Source organism: Engystomops pustulosus, chromosome 2 (assembly GCF_040894005.1).
Source record: "Engystomops pustulosus chromosome 2, aEngPut4.maternal, whole genome shotgun sequence".
Taxonomy (NCBI): Eukaryota; Metazoa; Chordata; class Amphibia; order Anura; family Leptodactylidae; genus Engystomops; species Engystomops pustulosus.
This window is the reverse complement of record NC_092412.1, coordinates 198,708,352-198,719,710: the sequence shown is the minus strand read 5'-3', so window position 1 is coordinate 198,719,710 and position 11,359 is coordinate 198,708,352. Positions and strand designations below refer to the sequence as shown.

The window sequence follows — 11,359 nt, the reverse complement described above, 5'->3', positions numbered from 1 at the left end:
GATGAGTGGAAAGAATTTGCTTGTACCGTGGGTCCAGGAGAGTGATTATCCAGTAATCGGTGCTGGAATAAATTCTTTGAACGCGAGGGTCACGGGATAGGCAGCCTAGCATGAAATCTGCCATATGCGCCAGAGTCCCAACGCGCAAGAATTCACACCCCTCACTGGCCAGACTGTCCATTTCCTTCTCCTCCAACTCCTCTTCTTCTGCCCATACACGCTGAACAGTGAAGGACTGAGCAATGCTCCCCTCTTCTGTCTCGCCAACATTCTCCTCCTCTTCCTCCTCATCCTCCTCCTCCACCGCCTACGATATGTGCTGAGAAACAGACCTAAAGGTGCTTTGGCTATCAACAAGGGAATCTTCTTCCCCCGTCTCTTGTGACGAGCGCAAAGCTTCTGACTTCATGCTGACCAGAGAGTTTTTCAACAGGCCAAGCAGCGTGATGGTGAGGCTGATGATGGCGGCATCGCCACTGACCATCTGTGTTGACTCCTCGAAGTTACTCAGCACCTGACAGATATCAGACATCCACGTCCACTCCTCATTGTAGACTTGAGGAAGCTGACTGACCTGACTACCAGTTCTGGTGGAAGTTGACATCTGGCAGTCTACAATTGCTCTGCGCTGCTGGTAAACTCTGGATAACATGGTTAATGTTGAATTCCACCTCGTGGGCACGTCGCACAACAGTCGGTGAGCGGGCAGTTGGAGGCGGCGCTGCGCTGCCCTGAGAGTGGCAGCATCTGTGCTGGACTTCCTGAAATGCGCACAGATGCGGCGCACCTTTGTGAGCAAATCAGACAGATTGGGGTATGCCTTGAGGAAATTCTGAACTATGAGATTTAACACATGGGCCGAGTTGCAGAGCCGCCACCAGGTTACGGCCGTTGTCACACACAACCAGGCTTCAGGTTCAGCGGTGCCAGCCACAGATCATTCTGCGCCGTGATGCCCTTTAATAGCTCTTGGGCGGTGTGCCTTTTATCGCCTAGGCTCAGCAATTTGAGCACCGCCTGCTGTCGCTTAGCGACGGCACTGCTGCTGTGCCTAGAGCTACCGACTGATGGCGCCATGCCCACGGATGGTAATTCGGAGGAGGCATAGTAGGCCTGAGAGACCTGGACCGAGGTATGCCCCGCAATCCTCAGCGTCGGCAGTATATGACCAGCTCCAGGGTCAGACTCGGTCCCAGCCTCCACCAAGTTAACCCAATGTGCCGTCAGCGATATATAGTGGCCCTGCCCGGCAGCACTTGTCCACGTGTCCGTGGTCAGGTGGACCTGGTCAGAAACGGCATTGGTCAGGGCACGGATGATGTTGTCTGACACGTGCTGGTGCAGGGCTGGGACGGCATATCGGGAAAAGTAGCAGCGACTGGGGACCGAATATCGAGGGGCGGCCACCGCCATGAGGTTGCGAAATGCCTCGGTCTCTACCAGCCTATAGGGCAGCATCTCCAGGCTAATAAATTTGGAGATGTGGACGTTGAGGGCTTGGGCGTATGGGTGGGTTGCACTGTACTTCCTCTTGCGCTCCAGCGTCTGGGGTATGGAGAGCTGAACGCTGCGCATGGAGACATTGGTGGATGCTGTGGAGGATCGTGGAGGCGAAGGTGTGGTTTTCGCACGGGAGTTGTTTGGGCAGGGGGCTGACTAGCAGAGGTGACACAGGGGAAGGAGCAGTGGTGTGCCCGGCCGGAGGTGAACGGCCTTGGTGCCATTGAGTGGGGTGTTTAGCATTCATATGCCTGCGCATACTGGTGGTGGTTAAGCTGGTAGTGGTGAAACCCCTGCTGATCCTGGTGTGGCAGAGGTTGCACACCACAGTCCGTCGGTCATCCGGTGTTTCTTTAAAGAACCTCCAGACTTCTGAAAATCTAGCCCTCGCCACGGGAGCTTGACTACGTGAAACATTTGGCGCTGATGCACCAGCTCTGGCCCTGCCTCTCCATCTGGCCCCACCACTGCCTCTTCCAACCTGTTCTCGTCAAGGACTCGCCTCCGTCTCAGAAGCACTGTGTTCACCCGGCCTATCAACCCAGCTTGGGTTTGTCACCTCATCATCCTCCGATCCCTCAGTCTGCTCCCCCCTCGGACTTCCTGCCCTGACAACAACTTCACCACTGTCTGACAACCGTGTCTCCTCATCGTCCGACACCTCTTTACACACTTCTTCCACTACGTCAATAATGTCATCATCACCCACAGACTGCGACTGGAGGAAAACCTGGGCATCGGAAAATTGCTCAGCAGCAACCGGACAAGTGGTTTGTGCCTGTGGGAAGGGTCCGGAAAACGGTTCCTCAGAGTATGCCGGTTCAAATGCCAAATTTTGCTGGGAGGGGGCAGACTGGGGGGAAGGAGGCTGAGGCGCAGGAGCTGGAGGAGTGCTGATTTCGGTGACATGGGTGTACTGCGTGGAAGACTGACTGGTGGACAAATGGCTAGAAGCATTGTCCGCAATCCACGACATCACCTCTTTGCACTGTTCTGGCCTCAACAGTGCTCTACCACGAGTCCCAGTAACTTGAGACATGATGAACCTAGGGAGTGTAGCTCTGCGGCGTCCCCCTGCTCCCTCATCAGCAGGTGGTGTCTCACCCCGCCCAGGACCACGGCCTCTGACCCCTGCAGTAGTGGGATGCCCACGCCCTCGTCCTCTACCCCTAGCCCTCGGGTTCAACATTATCAAAATTAAAGTGTAAACTGTAATTTTTTATTTTTTATTTTTTTTTTTGTTTGTTTTTTTAGGAAAACGATATGTTATCCTATTGCTATGGCTAGTTTCTAACCTGCACTGACAGTACACAACAGGATTTTGTGCTGTGCCTGATGACTTTTAGTTTTGAAAGAAAAAAAAAAAAATCAGACTGTGCCTAATTCAATGAAACCCCTAATAAATTGTCCCACTTAAGGTGTTTGAGATGGATATGTGTGTCACTAAGAGCTATATATAACCTTCGCAAGTCTCCCTGCAAATTCCTCACAATATGGTACTAGCTGCACTACTAGTGCCAGCAAGCCCAGCCACAAGCAAACATAAAAAAAAACAACGCTATTCTAGCCCTAACAAGGGCTGTTGGGTTCTTGTAGACTCACTCCTGCCTAACACTAAGCTAATATAACACCCTAACGCTTCTTCCACACTTGCGTTGCAGATCACGTCAGAGTTTGGGCAGTGAAAAACGCGCATTTTGCATCAGAGTGCAATCAGTTTTCAGTCAGTTTTTTCAGTGTCTCAGTTTTTCATGCGCGTTTTCAATGCAATTTCAATGCGTTTTTCTCGCGCAGAAAATGTGCGTGAAATGGTCTCAGGTCTGAGCTCTATCTTTTCTATGGCACTTGCGTGTGTCTCAGAGTGCAATGCGTTTTTGATGCGTCTCCATAGACTTGTATGGTGCGTTTTTCACGCGCGTGATTTGCAAAAGTAGAGCATGTCGAGATTTAAACGCGCATTAAAAACGCAAGTGTGAAAGGGGCCTAACACTATCCCTGCAGCAGCAGCTCTCTCCCTAACGGCATCCAGACAGAGAATGATGCGGGCAGGGGCTAGTCTATTCCAGGGTCACCTGATCAGGCCAACCAACCACTGCTATCGACGTGTAAGGGTACCACTTCGTGCTGGGTGGAGTGCAGAGTCTCCTGGCTTGTGATTGGCTCTGTTTCTGGCTGCCTAAAATCAAAACGGCGGGAGATGCCATTTTCTCGAGCTGGCGTAGTATTCGTCCGAGCAACGAGCAGTTTCGAGTACGCTAATGATCCGACGAGCATCAAGCTCGGATGAGTGTGTTCGCTCATCTCTACTAATTAAACAGCTGTTAACACTTGTGTTTACAAAATGCATACGTTAGCACATCAAAATTCCAGAAGGTGTGGGGCACAGGGTGCGACTCTGACCTTAGATCCTTCTCACCGGCAGCAATGGCCGGTGACCTGTTTTATATGTCAATATGGTTCTGTACTAAGAATTATCTACAACACCATCTGTTTCTTATTGGTGTAAACCGTGCCATTCCAGATATTGGACCGTTTTATGCTCCATTTCCTTAATAAAACGTTTAATTTATCCTGTTAAGAGTTTGGTAAATGACTTTGAATTCTTTCTTTTAGACCTCGCTGGGTTGTTCCTGTTTTGCCTAAAGGTGAATTAGAAGTTCTTTTAGAAGCTGCTATTGATCTTAGTAAAAAAGGTATGTGTGTTTTATAGTCTTTGTTCTACACAGAGAAGAATTTTTATTTTCAAATTACCTTTTGTATATAAGTTCTCCTGAGAATCTGCAGTGTACTTCTATTTGTGTGTTTTATACAGTAAGTCCTCTCCCAAAGACCACCTCTGGAAGGCCCAGATTTCACCTGATAGATTCTCAGTGGCACCTTAAGTGATATATACTTATGAGCTTCCCTAATAAATACACTTCTGTATCTTGACTGACCTTGTCAGTTTTATTCTGGTCATCGCAAATCGGAGGTTTCGTTGTTAATCTATTGATACACTTTCACATTGACACCTTTCTTACCAATGACTTTATGTCCAAATTCTGCCAATTCTGCTTTACAGATATGTAGCAGACACTGGAACTGTAGTATCAGATCTGCTGTATGTATCGATGATGCATGAAGTTCAGTTACAGAATGATCAGTCCGTGATGCTACATTTCTTACATTCGGATATTAAGGACATTGTGAATCCGGCCTTGGCAAATGCCACATTTATATCTTAACCTTTTAGACATGTTGTTGCTATACATCTAGGTGTGGTTAACTTGTATGGAGAGGGGTCACTGGCTGAGGTCTCTTCATACAGGACAAGTGTTTTGTGGAACTTGACCAAAACAGCTGTGATTATTGATGGAGGAAAAAGACAAAAGTAAAAAGTCCTTTAAGGATTAATTCTGTGTTTTGCTCGGTTTCTGCACTTATCAGTATGGTTACATATATGCATATTCTATTATATTGGTTTAGAGGCATTTTAACCTTTTTTATGTTTTTTGCCACATTCAGGCCTTGATGTAAAAAGTGAAGCATGCCAACGATTTTTTAGAGATGGTCTAACAATATCCTTTACCAAAATTCTTACGGACGAGGCAGTGAGTGGCTGGAAGTTTGAAATCCATGTAAGTTTGTAGCCCTTTTTAATATTTAAGCCAAAGGCCAAAAGGGAACCTAACATAAGGATATGAACTTTCCACCTGATGACTAGTTCCAATAGCAGGTTTAATAAATATTCCAATAATGCTTTTATAGCCCTGCTTCCCCTGTTTCAGTAACTTTTATGAAAGTATATAAAAGTTTACTTAGCTCCAGATGGCAAGTTCAAGAGAGTTGTGTGGGTATATCTATATCTCCAAATAGTGGTTTACATTTAATATGGTTTGTATTACATGCTTTAAATGGGGCACTAGAACCCATTCTGGCATTGTGCCCATACGCTACTGCAGCAGATATCGATACTTCCCACATGGCGCCTGATAAGATCTTGAGTTAATGTCAGAGCTGCTTGGTCTCTGCTGCTTTGTATATTAGTTTTTATTATCTACTTTTATGGAAAATCTCCTCTAAAGTTTGTTGGTGTGGGCAATGTTATATAGTTTTTCTTACCATGGTTATTTCTCGAGAGTAGAGAACTCAATCTGCTTCTGCTGGATTGCAAGGGCTTTAAATTAGTCAACATAAAAAGACTGACTGTTAAGTTTTAATATACCGTATATACTCGTGTATAAGCCGAGTTTTTCAGCACAAAAAATGTGCTGAAAAACCTCGCCTCGGCTTGTACACGAGGCAATGATAAAAAAAAAAAAAATTAATACTCACCCTCCGGTGACCCCGATGTTCGTCGCGGCTCCCCGTGTCTTCACTTCTGTCTTCTCTAGCCGGCAGAGTCGCGTCCATGCGATCTGCCGGCCGTCGCACACTGTGATGCGACGCTGTCGCTGCGGATGACGTCATCCGCGGCGACAGCGCTGCATCAGTGTGAGACGGCCGGCAGATCGCATGGACGCGACTCTGCTGGCTAGAGAAGACACGGGGAGCCACGACGAACATCGGGGTCACCGGAGGGTGAGTATTAAGTTTATTTCTTTAGCTGTGTGCTACATGGGGGGGCAGGCTGTGTGCTACATGGGGGGGGGCAGGCTGTGTGCTACATGGGGGGGGCAGGCTGTGTGCTACATGGGGGGGGCAGGCTGTGTGCTACATGGGGGGGGCAGGCTGTGTGCTACATGGGGGGGGCAGGCTGTGTGCTACATGGGGGGGGCAGGCTGTGTGCATACTCTAGTCAATAGGTTTTCCCAGTTTTCGGTGGTAAAATTAGGGGTCTCTGCTTATACTCGAGTATATACGGTAGTCTAAATGTAAATCCATGGCTAAAATGATTAATTTGGGTTTGTTTTATTAACATGCTTTTTTTTTTTTTTTTTTTTTTTTTTGCTGAGCAGAGGTGTATTATTAACAACACTCATCGCCTTGTGGAACTATGTGTGGCCAAGCTTTCCCAGGATTGGTTTCCTCTTCTAGAGCTTCTTGCTATGGCCTTAAATCCTCATTGTAAATTTCATATCTACAATGGTACACGTCCATCAGAGACCGTCCCAGCTGGTGTCCAGCTGGCTGAAGATGAGCTGTTTGCCCGTCCTCCTGACCCACGGTCTCCAAAGGTAGGTGTCTCATAGTATGTCCAAAATGTCAGTTTTTACTCTTGAGACTTTATTTTCCTATTTTATTTTTCTGCAAAAATCAAATACTTTTTTTTTTTAATGGACTTTTTTCATACAGTTTTCTCATGTTTACTAGTGTAATAGCCTCTTAAACTGTTAGTAGTTTTCAGTCTTCTTGGACATAACTAATTGATATAAATCCTTTCAATTTGCAGTTGGGAAAGTGTACAAATTGTCCACCAAGCTATAGAGGAGGTTGTATGCTTGAATTGTTTGACTAATATATTTCTCCTTTTATTTGTAGGGTTGGTTAGTAGACCTTATAAATAAATTTGGCACATTAAACGGGTTCCAGACACTTCATGATCGCTTTATGAATGGCTCCGCATTAAATGTTCAAATAATTGCAGCTCTCATAAAGTAAGTTCAACTCCTGAATGTCTGTCCTTTTTGCTTTAACTGGTTTTGTTTAAAAACCAGAAGGGTGCTATTGTCTATAAATATCTGAATAGGATGTAACCTATGGTGGCCTATGTGTGTTTTTTTTTTTTTTTTTTTTTTCCTGCAGTGTCAATAGATCCTTAAGTTTTTTTTTCAAGTTGAATTTGTATGCAAGTGGAAACTATATAATTTATAATAGTAGATCCAGACAAAAAAAAAAAAAATGACAATTGAAATTTTTTTTGGTGTAAGTGGACCAAGGATTATCAATAAAGGCTCATTAGACACCTTACAGCTGATCATTGCAGCCTGGGACTATAGTAACATCCAGAGACTTCACCAGAGGTCACAGGGCCAGAGGGGTCTGTCTTTAACTAGGGGTCGTCAGTAATCCGGTGTTCTTAAGTAGGGCACTGCCTGTACTACCAACATTCCTCCTCATGCCTGATTTACGGTAGGTACTTAAGTCTTTCCTGACTGATATTCATGGCAGAGTCAATTCTAGTTATTGATTGACTTCTTCTCCTGGTCTTGGTGCACATTGCATATTGTAGTGATCAACAATACCCACTTACACAACTGCCAGTATGGTGGAGGGTGAGGCTGAACCTTTACATAAAAGCGATTTGGGAGTGGTCTGTCTACTTCCTCCAAGCACTACACCTCATTGGCGTAACAAAGCATTATTGTACTACAAAAGAAGTATCTGTAGCATCTAAAATATATGATCACGGTCCTTTAAACCTGCTTTCTGTGTTTGTTGCATTCACTTTAAGATGAATTGCAGGATCATAATACTTGATGCATTTACTCCACATTTCTCTGTGTATATTGTTAATTTGAATATTGTAGCTACTACTTCTTAATTTTCAATTTTTTTGTGGCAAATTTTGGTTTTAAACTTTTTACTTTTCTCTCCTGCAGGCCATTCGGACAGTGCTATGATTTTTTAACTCTTCACACAGTCAAGAAATACTTTCTTCCAATTATAGAAATGGTTCCTCAGTTTCTAGAAAACTTAACAGATGATGAATTGAAAAAAGAAGCAAAGAATGAAGCCAAAAATGATGCTCTCTCAATGATAATAAAATCCCTTAAAAACCTAGCTTCCCGTGTTCCTGGGCAGGAAGAAACTGTCAAAAACTTAGAAATTTTTAGACTTAAAATGATACTTCGGTAAGTAATGTCTTTATGATCATTTTATAGAATGTATTTGGTTTGATGCATACTGTAATGACTTGCACAACCTACTTGGTCTGCCGGAAGTGGATATCATAGGAAGTCCTGAGTACTGCCACTTGCAGGTCATGTGGCCCGCGGTCTACAGAGTAAGGGTGCATTTAGACAAACTTATGAGGCATACGTCCACTGCGGTGGAGAGGAGTGACCCCTCCCCTCTGCATTGAAATGCATTGTGTATCGGCCATACTACATGGAAAGATGAGACTAGTCCTACCCTTTCCCCGTGTATGGAGCGATACTGCGGCACCGTATCACTCCGTGTGGCCATTGCAATCTAGGGGGGACTTGCATACGTCCTCCATACGGTAGTGTGAATGTAGCCTAAGTTTATCAGGGGCAGTACCGTATGGATGACCAGATTAGGGTCTTGCACTTGCTCTGTTAAGTTTTGTATCGGTGCCAACCCCTTTAATTTGATTTCTTCTTTGTGGTATCATTATACTAGTGTAGCCAACATTACCAGTGATGCCCATAGCTTTACATCGGTAAAAGGGAAGTCTCCAAATTGCACTCTCTTTGAAGCTTTGTCAGATTTTAAGGATGGCAAATGACACCTCTATCAGAAAGATCCTGTGTTCAGTTTATTCCTGTCTTCTAGTGGTGTCATTTTCATCCCAGTGCAGTAGTTTCCATAATTTTATTTAAAGAGGATCTATTAGGGCGATTTCAGGACGCTAAACCACCTGTTCATAAGGGCCTATTGCTCTGACGGGTCCTTTTTAAGTTATTTTATGAAGGGCAACTTCATCATGTGATTACCAGTCCAAAGATTTCTGAAATGCTTAAAGGGGTATTCCGGGATTATGAACGTCTGATACAAAAACCCATGATGCTATAAATGAATGTAACAAAACTCAATGTCGGTAGTCACTAAATGGAGCTTAAATAGTTTGATTTTGATTCACAAAATTTTATGGCCTCTCTAAAGTATGCGGAGTAATCACCAAGATGGCCACTACTGGAAACTACAAGTCCCAAGATCCTTTAGTTCTCAGTAACTCCTCCTCCCCCTTATGCTCTGCTCTAAGTGATGATTCAACATGTTTTCTTGCTCTGTTACCATAGTAATGATGTATAACTGCCATCATTGTAACACTGGCCATACTGGATGCACTGCAACCAACAGACTACAGCCAAACTAATGGTGATCACATGACCTGCCCAGGCAGGTGCAGGACATGTGACCAGCGGCCATCTTTTGTCCTGTGTCTTCTCCGCGCGGAGGAAATTAACGGACTAATTAAAGGGCCAGTAACATTTTAATTCTTCATTAGTCTGTCAACAGAATTTACTGCTAAGGGGAGCAAAATTTTAAATAACAATTAATAACATATAAGCTTACATTTTAAGGACTCTTTTGTATGTGAATTATGCTGATTCCTGGAATACCCCTTTAAACCAGCAACTCTGCAGCAATATTCTAGTGGTGCATTTTGTTAAATCCTTTTCTAATGCAAGGATTTTTGTTACAGGTTGTTACAAATTTCATCCTTTAATGGGAAAATGAATGCACTTAATGAGGTGAATAAAGTTATATCAAGTGTATCATACTACACGCACAGACATGGAAATCCGGAGGAGGAAGAGTGGCTGACTGCAGAGCGGATGGCAGTATGTACACATTTTGGTGGTTATACTGTATAAGTATTGTATGGCCCTTACCCCCTGGCACGTCCTTGATGTATAGACTCTCAAATATGACTTCAACATTGCTTTTGTATATCCAACTACACAAGGTCTATGGGATGACTGAGGGCATACTTGTGGAGCATTGTTCTCTACATAGTAGGATCCTTTCCATAGCAAACCTGAACTAGGCTACAACAATGGAGGGTATTTATCATGGTGTGTGAGAGTATGATGATAACCCTGCCCTCGCTTACATGATAGATATATCAAAAGGCTCCGGCCTCCTGATATATCCGGTCGCCAGTGAGGCAGTTCTATACCAGGTCCTGCTATTGCACCCATCTGTTCCCCGGTGTGACCACCTTCACCTGGCATAAGGTGAGAAATTGTTGCAATACCTGGACCAAAATACAAGCCTGGATAAATCTGCTGGAGAAAGATTAACGTCCCATTTACCATTACATTATATTTGGGAACTGATTACTGGGGGCTGTTATGGATTTAATAAAGCAGGAGCTTGTACAAAGTGGCAGAAGAGTTAATACTTGCCTCTTTCCTCCTCTCTGATCCAGCATGGCACGTCAAATGTGTTGTATCGTCAGCACATTTTGTAATGGCCTATGCTAATGGTTTATTTCCACTGCCATAGACCCGAGGCATAACAATGGTGTAGACCCTTTGGATACTGCTGTTGGTAAGGTAGTGCATGTTACTTCTCCTGTTGCAATTACAGAGCCCCCATTGATCTCCCATGCCTGCCACTGCTTTACAGATTAGTGACGTCTTACATTTTGTGTTATATTCTAGGAGTGGATTCAACAAAACAACATCTTGTCTATTGTTTTGAGGGATAGTCTTCATCAGCCACAGTATGTGGAGAAACTGGAGAAAATTCTTAGGTTTGTCATCAAAGAAAAAGCCCTTACGTTACAAGACCTAGACAATATTTGGGCAGCACAGGTAAAACACTTTAATGATCATTTTTGCTACCATTTATTTTCATCTTATTACAGGGGCACTGTGCTTTGTACTGCAGATGACAAAAGTGGACCTAAATACATTGTGATTGTGTTATGAGGCCATAATGTATACTTTCATTACCCAAATGGAGTTTTTTTTATTCCCTAATACATTTCTTTCGGTATATATTTAGATTTATACATTATGCTATAGCATTTTTTGTGGGGGGGGGGGGAACTTTTTTTTTTTTCTTTGTTGACATAATTTTTTCCTTTGTAGCACATATAAACTACATTGCTGCTGAAAGATAGATGGTGAATATATATATATTGCCAATGTGCCAATGCATGTCCCGTTCAAAGAACTTTGCTCTCATGAAAACTAATATTTACTCATCCTGCAAAGCAATGAGTATTATACGTTTGTTGTCA

At 43.9% G+C, this 11,359-nt stretch overlaps 1 protein-coding gene across 3 annotated transcripts in view; it reads left to right on the top strand.

The window, feature by feature from the left end:
• Positions 1 to 11,359, top strand: part of USP9X (ubiquitin specific peptidase 9 X-linked) — an 87,974-nt gene that overhangs the window by 33,798 nt on the left and 42,817 nt on the right. For all 3 annotated transcript variants that reach the window (XM_072137796.1, XM_072137794.1, XM_072137795.1), the window contains exons 4-10: positions 4,114 to 4,193; positions 5,005 to 5,117; positions 6,438 to 6,656; positions 6,961 to 7,076; positions 8,022 to 8,273; positions 9,812 to 9,950; positions 10,776 to 10,928. In XM_072137796.1, the coding sequence (XP_071993897.1) occupies positions 4,114 to 4,193; positions 5,005 to 5,117; positions 6,438 to 6,656; positions 6,961 to 7,076; positions 8,022 to 8,273; positions 9,812 to 9,950; positions 10,776 to 10,928 (1,072 nt within the window). The remainder of the gene's footprint in view (positions 1 to 4,113; positions 4,194 to 5,004; positions 5,118 to 6,437; positions 6,657 to 6,960; positions 7,077 to 8,021; positions 8,274 to 9,811; positions 9,951 to 10,775; positions 10,929 to 11,359) is intronic.